The sequence below is a fragment of the Salmo salar genome, chromosome ssa15, assembly GCF_905237065.1.
Source record: "Salmo salar chromosome ssa15, Ssal_v3.1, whole genome shotgun sequence".
Taxonomy (NCBI): domain Eukaryota; kingdom Metazoa; phylum Chordata; class Actinopteri; order Salmoniformes; family Salmonidae; genus Salmo; species Salmo salar.
The window spans coordinates 8,980,902-9,000,702 of NC_059456.1; the positions used below are offsets into that span (position 1 = coordinate 8,980,902).

The following is a 19,801-nucleotide window of genomic DNA, read 5'->3' on the forward strand; positions in this document are numbered from 1 at the left end:
TGTCTCCTGGTCTGACCAACACTGCTCTAGTTCTGTCACCTTTCACCTCCGATGGGATGTCTCCTGGTCTGTTACCTTTCACCTCAGATGGGATGTCTCCTGATCTGTTACCTTCCACCTCAGATGGGATGTCTCCTGGTCTGTCACCTTTCACCTCAGATGGGATGTCTCCTGGTCTGTTACCTTCCACCTCAGATGGGATGTCTCCTGGTCTGACCAACACTGCTCTAGCTCTGTTACCTTTCACCTCAGATGGGATGTCTCCTGATCTGTTACCTTCCACCTCAGATGGGATGTCTCCTGGTCTGTCACCTTTCACCTCAGATGGGATGTCTCCTGGTCTGTCACCTTTCACCTCAGATGGGATGTCTCCTGGTCTGTTACCTTTCACCTCAGATGGGATGTCTCCTGGTCTGTCACCTTTCACCTCAGATGGAATGTCTCCTGGTCTGACCAACACTGCTCTAGTTCTGTCACCTTTCACCTCAGATGGGATGTCTCCTGGTCTAACCAACACTGCTCTAGCTCTGTCACCTTTCACCTCAGATGGGATGTCTCCTGGTCTGACCAACACTGCTCTAGCTCTGTCACCTTTCACCTCAGATGGGATGTCTCCTGGTCTGACCAACACTGCTCTAGCTCTGTTACCTTTCACCTCAGATGGGATGTCTCCTGGTCTGACCAACACTGCTCTAGCTCTGTTACCTTTCACCTCAGATGGGATGTCTCCTGGTCTGTTACCTTCCACCTCAGATGGGATGTCTCCTGGTCTGTTACCTTCCACCTCAGATGGGATGTCTCCTGGTCTGACCAACACTGCTCTAGTTCTGTCACCTTTCACCTCAGATGGGATGTCTCCTGGTCTGTTACCTTTCACCTCAGATGGGATGTCTCCTGGTCTGTTACCTTCCACCTCAGATGGGATGTCTCCTGGTCTGACCAACACTGCTCTAGTTCTGTCACCTTTCACCTCAGATGGGGAAGTGTGACATACAATAGGCAGATGCTGTGGATTGAGATGCATCCAATGAAAAACAACTAGATATCTCTAGCTGAAAACGTATGGATTAAAAAATAAATAAATCAATAAATAAATAAATAAATAAATATATATATATATATTTGATTTCTGTGGGGGTGCAGACATAGACTTAAGGGGGTTGAAATAATTATTTATTGAATTTCTTGTCTATCATCATCACTGAACCTCTGCTTGTTAGACCCACTGGGCACACACTGGTTGGATCAACATTGTTTCAATGTAATTTGACAACATACTATGACGTGAAATCATTTGTGGAAAATACATTGGTTTTTGAAAAAAAACTCTAATTTTCATCTAATTGTAAACACTGAAATAAGGGTAATAACAGGTTGATTCAACCAGCCTGGTGGGTAACTACATGTCAATGATTTGTTTAGCATAGCAACGTGGAATGAATAGAATGAACGACTGGGTCAAAAACATCCCAAAACTTATGAATTAACAACCAGCCTGTTTGGTTAACAACTTCAGAACTAACAACTGGCTTTTGCCTGGACTATATCATCTAGTGGAAGAATGAAATAAAACAAATGTACTCATTACAATAACGTTTTTAATGAAAACACGCCATTTATCAATTTTTTTTATTTTTATGTTGGCATCCGTTTTATAAAAGCAATAATACCCTTCGCCTCAGACCTAAGAACAGCTCTTATATATAAGGGATAAATGCTGATGTTCTTGGAAGTAATGGATAATGCGCGGGACAAGGCGGATCCGAGGCCCTCTGAGGACATCATTTCTCCAAGGTAATGTACAGAACCGAGGTGTTTACCCTGTTTATTCCGAGAAAACAATACTAAAGAACACATTTAACCGTAGAAATATATATATATGTATATTTTTTATATGTTCATTTCTATAAGCAAAGTCATGTTTTGTCCTCTTTTGGACGCTAGTTAGTTCTATATTTATGAACGCAAACCCCACTTTGTTCCTTCCGTATGTTCCGTTGCCATGCGATATATTCCGTTGCCATGCGATATATTCCGTTGCCATGCGATATATTCCGTTGCCATGCTCGCTAGCTAGCCAACTAGCTATTCGGCTAACTACTTCTGCAGCCAGAATAACAGCAAAGTAGCTGCATTTGCGCTTATTTAAGCTGTTTTTCTATTGATATTCATTTTGTATACATCCATAACAATGAGCTGGTGATTTTTTCCCCTGGCATAGCTAGACAAGTTTGCCTTCTCGTCAGGATACTGAACACTTCCCTACGAGGAGATCTCATTGCATATCAAACACTAGGGCTAAAAGTTGGCTAAATAGTTGGTTGCAGGCAAACTTTCCAATATGACAACCTAATTATAAAAATGTCAGTTGCTGAAAACAGCTGGTCAAACTAGAAACGTGTGGTTAGGATTTGACAGCGTAGCGCCACTTGTGTCCTGACTGTAACAGTAGGAACCAGAGAAATTCATGTTCATCACTCACCCCGTTAGGTCACCAGATGCCCCTCCAAATCCCCCCAAAATATGTCTCTACAAAAACAAATCAATGTATCCAATAACAATGTATGCAATTTCAGTTTGGGTGGTTGTTGGTTTAGCTTAGCTTTATGTAACTTTGTAATAAATACGGTCTGTATGCGTAGGTGCATATTGCGTTATGATTCCAACTGTCCACTATCTGGTTTTAATGTCATTTCTAGTCATTTAGAAACTAATATTGAACAATGCTGTGGCATAAAACGATAATCCTCAGATTCCCATGCCTTATTGCTTAAATATAAACACAATTACAGCTATCCGCCGTGTCACAGTAATTACATGTTGCACCTGTTCTCCACTGTGGTAAACATGCCGTTGTGATTATTCACACGTTATAAGCACCTGGTGTAACAGTGTAGGTTCAGTCCCTCTCTTCGCCCCAACCCGGGCTCGAACCAGGAACCCTTGCACACATCAACAACTGACACCCACGAAGCATCGTTACCCATCGCGCCACAAAAGCCACGGCCCTTGCAACGCAAGGGAAAACCCTACTTCAAGTCTCAGAGCGAGTGACGTCACTGATTGATATGCTATTAGCGCGCACCACCGCTAACTAACTAGCCATTTCACATCGGTTACACTGGCACATTGGTAACACAGCAGTCTCACTGAGTGAAGGTATACTGTTGTAGCGATGGCACACTGGTAACACGGTAGTCTCACTGAGTGAAGGTATACTGTTGTAGCGATGGCACACTGGTAACACGGTAGTCTCACTGAGTGAAGGTATACTGTTGTAGCGATGGCACATTGGTAACACGGCAGTCTCACTGAGTGAAGGTATACTGTTGTAGCGATGGCACACTGGTAACACGGCAGTCTCACTGAGTGAAGGTATACTGTTGTAGCGATGGCACACTGGTAACACGGCAGTCTCACTGAGTGAAGGTATACTGTTGTAGCGATGGCACACTGGTAACACGGCAGTCTCACTGAGTGAAGGTATACTGTTGTAGCGATGGCACACTGGTAACACGGCAGTCTCACTGAGTGAAGGTATACTGTTGTAGCGATGGCACACTGGTAACACGGTAGTTTCACTGAGTGAAGGTATACTGTTGTAGCGATTGAGTGGGATCCGTCTGAGCAATGCTTGAACCAGCATCTTTAAAGTGCGCCATAAAGGTCAAGACCTCTTGGCATAGTGTGGACTGCTCTTACATACATACAGTATCACAGTAAAAGGGAGGGAAACTAAAATACACCACGTTGTAATTCAATTAACAAAGATTGGAACCATTTAATTTTCATTAGTGTGAATACGCCGTGTGAATACGCCATGTGAATACGCCATGTGAATATGCCAAATATGTGTTTTTGATGTCTGTTGTTAAGGCTAGATTTGACATCCAATGGGTTCTTCACATAACCTACCTGTAAATATTTGGCATATTTCGGGATAGGTTCCTCAGATACTGGGCATATCTGGGCAGCAGAAACGCATGCCATTCACATAAGTGTTTTTTTTTCTTTCAATAAAGCATAAAATGACATGTTAAGTGGAATAAGTGGAATGAGTGGGACGATTAGCAGATGGGACTACTGGACTAACTATTCTGACATTTAAAACTATACATACCCTGGGACAGAGTAGAGACTTTGTAGTACAGTACCTTCACTTTCGTAGATATATTTGATGATGTCGTCTGTGTTCAGGCGCTCTTCTTTAGAGTTGGTGGCATAGGTGACGGTCTGATATTCGTCCATGAGTTTGAGGTGCACCCCTTCCATAGTGAAGTAACAATTCCTCTCCTTCGTATCGTCATCGTAGATCAGCAACGCGTCCTTCCAGTTGAAGTTACGGAACATCGCCAAGAAGGTCTCTGCCATTTTTAGGTAAGACGGGGAGATTCGGGTTAGTCGAGAGAACTCTTTGTCTTTTTCTCTAAACCCGCTGGCCAGAGCACCTGTCGAGATGACCGGGATGTTCCAGTGAGATGCCATCCTTACAACCGGCGCCGCGGCGTATTCACACACCGGACCGAGAATCAAGTCTGGTTTCTTCTCGCAGGAGCGGTCCACCAGAGAGAAGAGTGCATCATTGCCACAGTCGGAATCCTCATAACGCAGGTTGAAATTAAGTCCCGAATACAGACCGCTGCCGATTTTCAACCCCTGCTTTGCATACTCGATAGCCGGTGCCACTCTTGCTATTGAGAACATATACGAGTTATTTTTGGGCAACATCACCAATACTTCGATGTCTTCATTCACGGCTGTACTTGTCCGGCCAGGTAACAACACCAGCCAAAGGTACAAACACAATGAAATGAAAAATGGCATGATGCAACTTTAAAAGTTATGCTTTGCCTGTAATCAGTAATAATGTAATATTGGAGAGATTCTATCCTATAATTTTCTATCCTCTGTATTACTCTCTCTCTCCAAGTCAACTGCGTCCCCGGAACCGCGGAGCGCGCAGGTAAATTGCAGATGTGGAATCTTTCAAACAACAACAAAAAAATCTAAATTGAATTGCCTTTTTCTTTGAATGAATTAAATAAAATGTCTAAATTTCATGAAGTGTATGATCCTGTACAGAGAGTCTCCTGCAACCTTCTCAACTGATGGAAGAATCCCCTGAGTTTTCCTAACTAATTCTCCCGTTTCCCTGGTCAATCCTCTTGTTTAAATATGGTAACTGCCCAGACAGCTACCACACACGCTGGCTGAGGGGAGGAATTTTGAAGAATCTTTTCATTATTATTCCTGCGTCAGCCTTGTATGATACACCTCTTTCTTAAAGCTGCAGGTCCCTCTTTTTCATTTATTTTTTTTAATTTTTTTTACATTTATTTTACAGAGAAAGTAGAGTTGTGCTGCATTCCACTGAACGTAGGCACTTGGATTTACAGACACCGAATGCATTGCCTCATACAAAACAATGGTGTGGTCTAAATAGAACAATTAAAATAATTGTAGTCAAGGTTTCAAGAGAAGGTTTTCTTTGCTATTTGTCAGATACAAACACATGAGTCTAAGCAGTTTTTTTGTTGTTGTTACACAATACAATTCAATAGACAGTATAGTACAGTATAGAATGTCTATATCTTGTATTTATAGACTAAATACGTGTAACTTACCTGATCAATTTACCTTGACGTAAACAAGGTGTGACATCGATGCATACTGCACAATCATAGGCCTACAGATCATCTAATTCGGTTCACTTACAGAAAACCCCACTTAACATATCCGGTATTAGATCTGTGCTGAGTGTTCCAAAGTGAACTACTCAATGAATGATCATTCTCCTTAAGTCTGCAATGAGGACAATCTGCTGTGGGAGAAAGACTAACCTTGCTATAGACTGACACCTAGTGGTCTACAACCGACATAGGCTATTCTACAATAAATATAATAGATATGCCTTAACTGTCCTGACCAATTTGAACCAAAGCAGTATCTTTTTTAAATTAGAATAGGCCTTCCCTGTGGCTCAGTTGGTAGGACATGGTGTTTGCAAAGCCAGGGTTGTGGGTTCGATTCCCACGAGGGCGCCAGTACAAAAAAAAAAAATGCATGAATTGAAATGTATGTGTTCACTACTGTAAGAAATGACTAAAATATTATGTAAATATACAGTGCACCTGTGTTGGTATATGGGGAAATGATGGGTAAAATCAATACTAAGTCCAGTGTTGTGTTGAATACATATCCAAACAGCTGAGTACTGAATGTTAGATATAGAATTAGTAAAGGGTGGAGGAGGACCTGGTTTTATTCTTCATGCTCCATTAAGACGTCGGCTTGCAAATGAGTCACTTAACAAGTTCCCCTTTTTACGTAAAAAAGGGTAACAACCTCTCATTCACATCACCTTTTAAATGTGCCGGCCCTTATGGGCCACTTGGTTTGTGACTCATTTGACATATAGAGCTCACATTCTCCAGAAATCTCATTATAATAATGACAGGGGTTTATTTTCTTATTTTTTTTGAGGTGATGTAATGTTGCTCTAATCTATACTCCCTTTATCCTGATTACACCAATGGGTGCAATTTGGAGTCGCTATTTAGAGGCAATTGAGAATTAAGAGTCATTTTGCTTACCTAGACAGCTTGTTGTTTAATTTTACAGCATCCTGTGCTGTAGCTAGGGTTGTGTAGCTACTGTAGGTGTAGGTCTCTATGGGGGGCTGGGATAGTCGCTGAACAACTGACGCCTTCTTAGGTAACCTTCACAGATACATGGAGACAGAGGTCACTTCATCCTGCGGACACATTATATTCTACCCTGTTTTGGCTCAGCCTGGTTGGTGCCAATGCAGATCATTTGAGCTGTGTGTGTGTGTGTGTGTGTGTGTGTGTGTGTGTGTGTGTGTGTGTGTGTGTGTGTGTGTGTGTGTGTGTGTGTGTGTGTGTGTGTTGTATAATTGTCCAGGAAGATGACCGGTACAGGCAGGGCAAGTTGTTGATTGTGTATTAGTTCACGTAATAAGGGTTCTGGTTTATGACCGCAGCTCTTTTAAATCGATTAAAGGAGTCACATTATCAAGGCCATCTGTTAGCCACGACAGGGTGTGTTTTATATCAACGCTACATGTTTTAATGTCCCTGTGTTTGTTCGTGTGTAAAGAAGAGAACTTGATCTACAGACAGGAGATGTGTTGTAAGTGGAAGCTATACGATATCCTAGATGATGTCTTTTGGTAACACTTTACTACATTAATGTTAATAATAAAGGGAACCATAATGGAAAGTGTTACCTTGTCTTTTATAAATTGGATTAAAATCTATGAAGGTTGTGCCTTGTTTTTTAAACAGTTGTTTTCTCAGCACGGTAGATTTCCGTTCAGGTAATTTAGATAATATCACCTGATGTTTAGGTCTATATGACGCACCCAAATCCCCTGCCCCCAAAAAAGACCTCCCTGTACGATAGAAAGACGTAGTTGTTTTTTTTGCTCAATGTGTTACTTCCTGTTTTTTCTGTTATTGAAATAGCTTCTGCTGGGGTTGCAGCAGGCAAAGCAAATGGGAAATAAAGGTGGATAGTGATGAGATGTGGTAGTGAAACAACTTTAATCTTCCTGAGATTCCTAAATGTCGGTTGACAGTGTTAGTAGCGAAATGACAATCACACAATGTGACCCTATGAGAATCACCAGACAAAGAGAGCCTGACCCTCACCGACCCTTAACTAATATCGATAAAATAAAATAAAAATACACTTCCCCAACTTTCAATGAATCAACAATGACAGATACATACAGCACTTGAAGTTCAGGGACAGTATGAGTAACAATGCTGACATTTTAGTCATTTAGCAGATGCTCTTATCCAGAGCGACTTACAGTAGTGAATGCATACATTTCATACATTCCATTTCATGCATTTTTTTTTTTTTTTTTTTGTACTGGCCCCCTGTGCGAATCAAACCCACAACCCTGGCGTTGCACACACCATGCTGGCGTTGCAAACACTATGGTCTACCAACTGAGCCACAGGGAAGACATCATGATGAATGTCGTGACACAGGGACAGTATGAGTAACACTGCTGACTTCATGATGAATGTCGTGACACAGGGCCAGTATGAGTAACACTGCTGACTTCATGATGAATGTCGTGACACAGGGACAGTATGACTAACACTGCTGACATCATGATGAATGTCGTGACACAGGGCCAGTATGAGTAACACTGCTGACTTCATGATGAATGTCGTGACACAGGGACAGTGTGAGTAACACTGCTGACTTCATGATGCATGTCGTGACACAGGGACAGTGTGAGTAACACTGCTGAATTCATGATGAATGTCGTGACACAGGGACAGTGTGAGTAACACTGCTGACTTCATGATGAATGTCGTGACACAGGGACAGTATGAGTAACACTGCTGACTTCATGATGAATGTCGTGACACAGGGACAGTGTGAGTAACACTGCTGACTTCATGATGAATGTCGTGACAGGGACAGTATGAGTAACACTGCTGACTTCATGATGAATGTCGTGACACAGGGCCAGTATGAGTAACACTGCTGACTTCATGATGAATGTCGTATCAGGGACAGTGTGAGTAACACTGCTGACTTCATGATGAATGTCGTGACACAGGGACAGTATGAGTAACACTGCTGACTTCATGATGAATGTCGTGACACAGGGACAGTGTGAGTAACACTGCTGACTTCATGATGAATGTCGTGACACAGGGACAGTGTGAGTAACACTGCTGACTTCATGATGAATGTCGCAGCAGGGACAGTGTGAGTAACACTGCTGACATCATGATGAATGTCGTGACACAGGGACAGTATGAGTAAGACTGCTGACTTCATGATGAATGTCGTGACACAGGGACAGTATGAGTAACACTGCTGACTTCATGATGAATGTGGACACAGGGACAGTGTGAGTAACACTGCTGACTTCATGATGAATGTCGTGACACAGGGACAGTATGAGTAACACTGCTGACTTCATGATGAATGTCGTGACACAGGGACAGTGTGAGTAACACTGCTGACTTCATGATGAATGTCGTGACACAGGGACAGTGTGAGTAACACTGCTGACTTCATGATGAATGTCGTGACACAGGGACAGTATGAGTAACACTGCTGACTTCATGATGAATGTCGTATCAGGGACAGTATGAGTAACACTGCTGACTTCATGATGAATGTCGTGACACAGGGACAGTATGAGTAACACTGCTGACTTCATGATGAATGTCGTGACAGGGACAGTATGAGTAACACTGCTGACTTCATGATGAATGTCGTGACACAGGGACAGTGTGAGTAACACTGCTGACTTCATGATGAATGTCGTGACACAGGGACAGTATGAGTAACACTGCTGACTTCATGATGAATGTCGTATCAGGGACAGTGTGAGTAACACTGCTGACTTCATGATGAATGTCGTGACACAGGGACAGTGTGAGTAACACTGCTGACTTCATGATGAATGTCGTGACACAGGGACAGTATGAGTAACACTGCTGACTTCATGATGAATGTCGTGACACAGGGACAGTATGAGTAACACTGCTGACTTCATGATGAATGTCGTGACACAGGGACAGTGTGAGTAACACTGCTGACTTCATGATGAATGTCGTGACACAGGGACAGTATGAGTAACACTGCTGACTTCATGATGAATGTCGTGACACAGGGACAGTATGAGTAACACTGCTGACTTCATGATGAATGTCGTGACACAGGGACAGTGTGAGTAACACTGCTGACTTCATGATGAGTGTCGTGACACAGGGACAGTATGAGTAACACTGCTGACTTCATGATGAATGTCGTGACACAGGGACAGTGTGAGTAACACTGCTGACTTCATGATGAATGTCGTGACACAGGGACAGTATGAGTAACACTGCTGACTTCATGATGAATGTCGTGACACAGGGACAGTGTGAGTAACACTGCTGACTTCATGATGAATGTCGGCGACAGGGACAGTATGAGTAACACTGCTGACTTCATGATGAATGTCGTGACACAGGGACAGTGTGAGTAACACTGCTGACTTCATGATGAATGTTGTGACACAGGGACAGTATGAGTAACACTGCTGACTTCATGATGAATGTCGTGACACAGGGACAGTATGAGTAACACTGCTGACTTCATGATGAATGTCGTGACACAGGGACAGTATGAGTAACACTGCTGACTTCATGATGAATGTCGTGACACAGGGACAGTATGAGTAACACTGCTGACTTCATGATGAATGTCGTGACACAGGGACAGTATGAGTAACACTGCTGACTTCATGATGAATGTCGTGACACAGGGACAGTATGAGTAACACTGCTGACTTCATGATGAATGTCGTGACACAGGGACAGTGTGAGTAACACTGCTGACTTCATGATGAATGTCGTGACACAGGGACAGTGTGAGTAACACTGCTGACTTCATGATGAATGTCGTGACACAGGGACAGTATGAGTAACACTGCTGACTTCATGATGAATGTCGTGACACAGGGACAGTATGAGTAACACTGCTGACTTCATGATGAATGTCGTGACACAGGGACAGTGTGAGTAACACTGCTGACTTCATGATGAATGTCGTGACACAGGGACAGTATGAGTAACACTGCTGACTTCATGATGAATGTCGTGACAGGGACAGTATGAGTAACACTGCTGACTTCATGATGAATGTCGTGACACAGGGACAGTGTGAGTAACACTGCTGACTTCATGATGAATGTCGTGACACAGGGACAGTGTGAGTAACACTGCTGACTTCATGATGAATGTCGTGACACAGGGACAGTATGAGTAACACTGCTGACTTCATGATGAATGTCGTATCAGGGACAGTGTGAGTAACACTGCTGACTTCATGATGAGTGTCGTGACACAGGGACAGTGTGAGTAACACTGCTGACTTCATGATGAATGTCGTGACACAGGGACAGTATGAGTAACACTGCTGACTTCATGATGAATGTCGATATCAGGGACAGTATGAGTAACACTGCTGACTTCATGATGAATGTCGTGACACAGGGACAGTATGAGTAACACTGCTGACTTCATGATGAATGTCGTGACACAGGGACAGTATGAGTAACACTGCTGACTTCATGATGAATGTCGTATCAGGGACAGTGTGAGTAACACTGCTGACTTCATGATGAATGTCGTGACACAGGGACAGTATGAGTAACACTGCTGACTTCATGATGAATGTCGTATCAGGGACAGTATGAGTAACACTGCTGACTTCATGATGAATGTCGTGACACAGGGACAGTGTGAGTAACACTGCTGACTTCATGATGAATGTCGTGACACAGGGACAGTATGAGTAACACTGCTGACTTCATGATGAATGTCGTGACACAGGGACAGTGTGAGTAACACTGCTGACTTCATGATGAATGTCGTGACACAGGGACAGTGTGAGTAACACTGCTGACTTCATGATGAATGTCGTGACACAGGGACAGTATGAGTAACACTGCTGACTTCATGATGAATGTCGTGACACAGGGACAGTGTGAGTAACACTGCTGACTTCATGATGAATGTCGTGACACATTGACAGTATGAGTAACACTGCTGACTTCATGATGAATGTCGTGACACAGGGACAGTATGAGTAACACTGCTGACTTCATGATGAATGTCGTGACACAGGGACAGTGTGAGTAACACTGCTGACTTCATGATGAATGTCGTGACACAGGGACAGTGTGAGTAACACTGCTGACTTCATGATCAATGTCGTGACACAGGGACAGTATGAGTAACACTGCTGACTTCATGATGAATGTCGTATCAGGGACAGTATGAGTAACACTGCTGACTTCATGATGAATGTCGTGACACAGGGACAGTATGAGTAACACTGCTGACTTCATGATGAATGTCGTGACACAGGGACAGTATGAGTAACACTGCTGACTTCATGATGAATGTCGTGACACAGGGACAGTGTGAGTAACACTGCTGACTTCATGATGAATGTCGTGACACAGGGACAGTGTGAGTAACACTGCTGACTTCATGATGAATGTTGTGACACAGGGACAGTGTGAGTAACACTGCTGACTTCATGATGAATGTCGTGACACAGGGACAGTGTGAGTAACACTGCTGACTTCATGATGAATGTCGTGACACAGGGACAGTATGAGTAACACTGCTGACTTCATGATGAATGTCGTGACACAGGGACAGTGTGAGTAACACTGCTGACTTCATGATGAATGTCGTGACACAGGGACAGTATGAGTAACACTGCTGACTTCATGATGAATGTCGTACAGGGACAGTATGAGTAACACTGCTGACTTCATGATGAATGTCGTCATCAGGGACAGTATGAGTAACACTGCTGACTTCATGATGAATGTCGTGACACAGGGACAGTATGAGTAACACTGCTGACTTCATGATGAATGTCATATCAGGGACAGTATGAGTAACACTGCTGACTTCATGATGAATGTCGTGACACAGGGACAGTGTGAGTAACACTGCTGACTTCATGATGAATGTCGTGACACAGGGACAGTATGAGTAACACTGCTGACTTCATGATGAATGTCGTATCAGGGACAGTATGAGTAACACTGCTGACTTCATGATGAATGTCGTGACACAGGGACAGTATGAGTAACACTGCTGACTTCATGATGAATGTCGTGACACAGGGACAGTATGAGTAACACTGCTGACTTCATGATGAATGTCGATACAGGGACAGTATGAGTAACACTGCTGACTTCATGATGAATGTCGTGACACAGGGACAGTATGAGTAACACTGCTGACTTCATGATGAATGTTGTGACACAGGGACAGTATGAGTAACACTGCTGACTTCATGATGAATGTCGTGACACAGGGACAGTATGAGTAACACTGCTGACTTCATGATGAATGTCGTGATCAGGGACAGTATGAGTAACACTGCTGACTTCATGATGAATGTCGGATACAGGGACAGTATGAGTAACACTGCTGACTTCATGATGAATGTCGTGACACAGGGACAGTATGAGTAACACTGCTGACTTCATGATGAATGTCGTGACACAGGGACAGTATGAGTAACACTGCTGACTTCATGATGAATGTCGTGACACAGGGACAGTATGAGTAACACTGCTGACTTCATGATGAATGTCGTACAGGGACAGTGTGAGTAACACTGCTGACTTCATGATGAATGTCGTGACACAGGGACAGTATGAGTAACACTGCTGACTTCATGATGAATGTCGTGACACAGGGACAGTATGAGTAACACTGCTGACTTCATGATGAATGTCGTGACACAGGGACAGTATGAGTAACACTGCTGACTTCATGATGAATGTCGTGACACAGGGACAGTATGAGTAACACTGCTGACTTCATGATGAATGTCGTGACACAGGGACAGTATGAGTAACACTGCTGACTTCATGATGAATGTCGTGACACAGGGACAGTATGAGTAACACTGCTGACTTCATGATGAATGTCGTGACACAGGGACAGTATGAGTAACACTGCTGACTTCATGATGAATGTCGTATCAGGGACAGTATGAGTAACACTGCTGACTTCATGATGAGTGTCGTGACACAGGGACAGTATGAGTAACACTGCTGACTTCATGATGAATGTCGTATCAGGGACAGTGTGAGTAACACTGCTGACTTCATGATGAATGTCGTGACACAGGGACAGTATGAGTAACACTGCTGACTTCATAATGAATGTCGTATCAGGGACAGTATGAGTAACACTGCTGACTTCATGATGAATGTCGTGACACAGGGACAGTGTGAGTAACACTGCTGACATCATGATGAATGTCGTGACACAGGGACAGTATGAGTAACACTGCTGACTTCATGATGAATGTCATATCAGGGACAGTGTGAGTAACACTGCTGACTTCATGAAGAATGTCGTGACACAGGGACAGTATGAGTAACACTGCTGACTTCATGATGAATGTCGTGACACAGGGACAGTATGAGTAACACTGCTGACTTCATGATGAATGTCGTATCAGGGACAGTATGAGTAACACTGCTGACTTCATGATGAATGTCGTGACACAGGGACAGTGTGAGTAACACTGCTGACTTCATGATGAATGTCGTGACACAGGGACAGTATGAGTAACACTGCTGACTTCATGATCAATGTCGTGACACAGGGACAGTATGAGTAACACGGCTGACTTCATGATGAATGTCGTGACAGGGACAGTATGAGTAACACTGCTGACTTCATGATGAATGTCGTGACAGGGACAGTATGAGTAACACTGCTGACTTCATGATGAATGTTGTGACACAGGGACAGTATGAGTAACACTGCTGACTTCATGATGAATGTCGTGATCAGGGACAGTATGAGTAACACTGCTGACTTCATGATGAATGTCGTTATCAGGGACAGTATGAGTAACACTGCTGACTTCATGATGAATGTCGTGACACAGGGACAGTATGAGTAACACTGCTGACTTCATGATGAATGTCGTGATCAGGGACAGTGTGAGTAACACTGCTGACTTCATGATGAATGTCGTGACACAGGGACAGTATGAGTAACACTGCTGACTTCATGATGAATGTCGATATCAGGGACAGTATGAGTAACACTGCTGACTTCATGATGAATGTCGTGACACAGGGACAGTGTGAGTAACACTGCTGACTTCATGATGAATGTCGTGACACAGGGACAGTATGAGTAACACTGCTGACTTCATGATGAATGTCATATCAGGGACAGTATGAGTAACACTGCTGACTTCATGATGAATGTCGTGACACAGGGACAGTGTGAGTAACACTGCTGACTTCATGATGAATGTCGTGACACAGGGACAGTGTGAGTAACACTGCTGACTTCATGATGAATGTCGTGACACAGGGACAGTGTGAGTAACACTGCTGACTTCATGATGAATGTCGTGACACAGGGACAGTGTGAGTAACACTGCTGACTTCATGATGAATGTCGTGACCAAGGACAGTATGAGTAACACTGCTGACTTCATGATGAATGTCGTGACACAGGGCCAGTATGAGTAACACTGCTGACTTCATGATGAATGTCGTGACACAGGGACAGTGTGAGTAACACTGCTGACATCATGATGAATGTCGTGACACAGGGACAGTATGAGTAACACTGCTGACTTCATGATGAATGTCGGTATCAGGGACAGTATGAGTAACAATGCTGACTTCATGATGAATGTCGTGACACAGGGACAGTGTGAGTAACACTGCTGACATCATGATGAATGTCGTGACACAGGGACAGTATGAGTAACACTGCTGACTTCATGATGAATGTCATATCAGGGACAGTGTGAGTAACACTGCTGACTTCATGAAGAATGTCGTGACACAGGGACAGTATGAGTAACACTGCTGACTTCATGATGAATGTCGTGACACAGGGACAGTATGAGTAACACTGCTGACTTCATGATGAATGTCATATCAGGGACAGTATGAGTAACACTGCTGACTTCATGATGAATGTCGTGACACAGGGACAGTGTGAGTAACACTGCTGACTTCATGATGAATGTTGTGACACAGGGACAGTGTGAGTAACACTGCTGACTTCATGATCAATGTCGTGACACAGGGACAGTATGAGTAACACTGCTGACTTCATGATGAATGTTGTATCAGGGACAGTATGAGTAACACTGCTGACTTCATGATGAATGTCGTGACACAGGGACAGTATGAGTAACACTGCTGACTTCATGATGAAAGTGTTGTGACACAGGGACAGTATGAGTAACACTGCTGACTTCATGATGAATGTCATATCAGGGACAGTATGAGTAACACTGCTGACTTCATGATGAATGTCGTGTCAGGGACAGTATGAGTAACACTGCTGACTTCATGATGAGTGTCGTGACACAGGGACAGTATGAGTAACACTGCTGACTTCATGATGAATGTCGTGACACAGGGACAGTGTGAGTAACACTGCTGACTTCATGATGAATGTCGTGACACAGGGACAGTATGAGTAACACTGCTGACTTCATGATGAATGTCGTGACACAGGGACAGTGTGAGTAACACTGCTGACTTCATGATGAATGTCGTGACACAGGGACAGTATGAGTAACACTGCTGACATCATGATGAATGTCGTGACACAGGGACAGTATGAGTAACACTGCTGACTTCATGATGAATGTCGTGACACAGGGACAGTATGAGTAACACTGCTGACTTCATGATGAATGTCGTGACACAGGGACAGTGTGAGTAACACTGCTGACATCATGATGAATGTCGTGACACAGGGACAGTATGAGTAACACTGCTGACTTCATGATGAATGTCATATCAGGGACAGTATGAGTAACACTGCTGACTTCATGATGAATGTCGTGACACAGGGACAGTATGAGTAACACTGCTGACTTCATGATGAATGTCGTGACACAGGGACAGTGTGAGTAACACTGCTGACTTCATGATGAATGTCGTGACACAGGGACAGTATGAGTAACACTGCTGACTTCATGATGAATGTCGTATCAGGGACAGTATGAGTAACACTGCTGACTTCATGATGAATGTCTTGACACAGGGACAGTATGAGTAAAACTGCTGACTTCATGATGAATGTCGTGACATCAGGGACAGTGTGAGTAACACTGCTGACTTCATGATGAATGTCGTTTCAGGGACAGTGTGAGTAACACTGCTGACTTCATGATGAATCTCGTGACACAGGGACAGTGTGAGTAACACTGCTGACTTCATGATGAATGTCTTGCCAGGGACAGTATGAGTAACACTGCTGACTTCATGATGAATGTCGTATCAGGGACAGTGTGAGTAACACTGCTGACTTCATGATGAATGTCGTGACACAGGGACAGTATGAGTAACACTGCTGACTTCATGATGAATGTCGTGACACAGGGACAGTATGAGTAACACTGCTGACTTCATAATGAATGTCGTATCAGGGACAGTATGAGTAACACTGCTGACTTCATGATGAATGTCGTGACACAGGGACAGTGTGAGTAACACTGCTGACATCATGATGAATGTCGTGACACAGGGACAGTATGAGTAATACTGCTGACTTCATGATGAATGTCATATCAGGGACAGTGTGAGTAACACTGCTGACTTCATGATGAATGTCGTGACACAGGGACAGTATGAGTAACACTGCTGACTTCATGATGAATGTCGTGACACAGGGACAGTATGAGTAACACTGCTGACTTCATGATGAATGTCATATCAGGGACAGTATGAGTAACACTGCTGACTTCATGATGAATGTTGTGACACAGGGACAGTGTGAGTAACACTGCTGACTTCATGATGAATGTCATGACAGGGACAGTAGGATTAACACTGCTGACATCATGATGAATGTCGTGACACAGGGACAGTATGAGTAACACTGCTGACTTCATGATGAATGTCATACAGGGACAGTATGAGTAACACTGCTGACTTCATGAAGAATGTCGTCATGCAGGGACAGTATGAGTAACACTGCTGACTTCATGATGAATGTCGTGACACAGGGACAGTATGAGTAACACTGCTGACTTCATGATGAATGTCATACAGGGACAGTATGAGTAACACTGCTGACTTCATGATGAATGTCGTGACACAGGGACAGTGTGGGTAACACTGCTGACTTCATGATGAATGTTGTGACACAGGGACAGTGTGAGTAACACTGCTGACTTCATGATCAATGTCGTGACACAGGGACAGTATGAGTAACACTGCTGACTTCATGATGAATGTTGTATCAGGGACAGTATGAGTAACACTGCTGACTTCATGATGAATGTCGTGTCAGGGACAGTATGAGTAACACTGCTGACTTCATGATGAGTGTTGTGACACAGGGACAGTATGAGTAACACTGCTGACTTCATGATGAATGTCATATCAGGGACAGTATGAGTAACACTGCTGACTTCATGATGGATGTCGTGTCAGGGACAGTATGAGTAACACTGCTGACTTCATGATGAGTGTCGTGACACAGGGACAGTATGAGTAACACTGCTGACTTCATGATGAATGTCGTATCAGGGACAGTGTGAGCAACACTGCTGACTTCATGATGAATGTCGTGACACAGGGACAGTATGAGTAACACTGCTGACTTCATGATGAATGTCATATCAGGGACAGTATGAGTAACACTGCTGACTTCATGATGAATGTCGTGACACAGGGACAGTGTGAGTAACACTGCTGACTTCATGATGAATGTCGTGACACAGGGACAGTATGAGTAACACTGCTGACTTCATGATGAATGTCATATCAGGGACAGTATGAGTAACACTGCTGACTTCATGATGAATGTCGTGACACAGGGACAGTGTGAGTAACACTGCTGACTTCATGATGAATGTCGTGACACAGGGACAGTATGAGTAACACTGCTGACTTCATGATGAATGTCGTGACACAGGGACAGTGTGAGTAACACTGCTGACTTCATGATGAATGTCATGACAGGGACAGTATGATTAACACTGCTGACATCATGATGAATGTCGTGACGAAGGACCAGTATGAGTAACACTGCTGACTTCATGATGAATGTCGTGACACAGGGACAGTATGAGTAACACTGCTGACTTCATGATGAATGTCGTGACACAGGGACAGTGTGAGTAACACTGCTGACATCATGATGAATGTCGTGACACAGGGACATTATGAGTAACACTGCTGACTTCATGATGAATGTCATATCAGGGACAGTATGAGTAACAATGCTGACTTCATGATGAATGTCGTGACACAGGGACAGTGTGAGTAACACTGCTGACATCATGATGAATGTCGTGACACAGGGACAGTATGAGTAACACTGCTGACTTCATGATGAATGTCATATCAGGGACAGTGTGAGTAACACTGCTGACTTCATGAAGAATGTCGTGACACAGGGACAGTATGAGTAACACTGCTGACTTCATGATGAATGTCGTGACACAGGGACAGTATGAGTAACACTGCTGACTTCATGATGAATGTCATATCAGGGACAGTATGAGTAACACTGCTGACTTCATGATGAATGTCGTGACACAGGGACAGTGTGGGTAACACTGCTGACTTCATGATGAATGTTGTGACACAGGGACAGTGTGAGTAACACTGCTGACTTCATGATCAATGTCGTGACACAGGGACAGTATGAGTAACACTGCTGACTTCATGATGAATGTTGTATCAGGGACAGTATGAGTAACACTGCTGACTTCATGATGAATGTCGTGTCAGGGACAGTATGAGTAACACTGCTGACTTCATGATGAGTGTTGTGACACAGGGACAGTATGAGTAACACTGCTGACTTCATGATGAATGTCATATCAGGGACAGTATGAGTAACACTGCTGACTTCATGATGAATGTCGTGATCAGGGACAGTATGAGTAACACTGCTGACTTCATGATGAGTGTCGTGACACAGGGACAGTATGAGTAACACTGCTGACTTCATGATGAATGTCGTATCAGGGACAGTGTGAGTAACACTGCTGACTTCATGATGAATGTCGTGACACAGGGACAGTATGAGTAACACTGCTGACTTCATGATGAATGTCGTGACACAGGGACAGTGTGAGTAACACTGCTGACTTCATGATGAATGTCATGACACAGGGACAGTATGAGTAACACTGCTGACATCATGATGAATGTCGTGACACAGGACCAGTATGAGTAACACTGCTGACTTCATGATGAATGTCGTGACAC

General features: G+C 43.6%; 1 protein-coding gene across 1 annotated transcript in view; it reads right to left on the bottom strand.

Annotated features, from left to right (window-relative positions):
* Positions 1-5,204, bottom strand: part of LOC106570940 (atrial natriuretic peptide receptor 3) — a 68,442-nt gene extending 63,238 nt beyond the window's left edge. The window contains exon 1 of the mRNA XM_045695442.1: positions 4,155-5,204. Coding sequence (XP_045551398.1) covers positions 4,155-4,824 — 670 coding nt within the window. The 5' untranslated portion in view covers positions 4,825-5,204. The remainder of the gene's footprint in view (positions 1-4,154) is intronic.
* Positions 5,205-19,801: the final 14,597 nt, after the last annotated feature.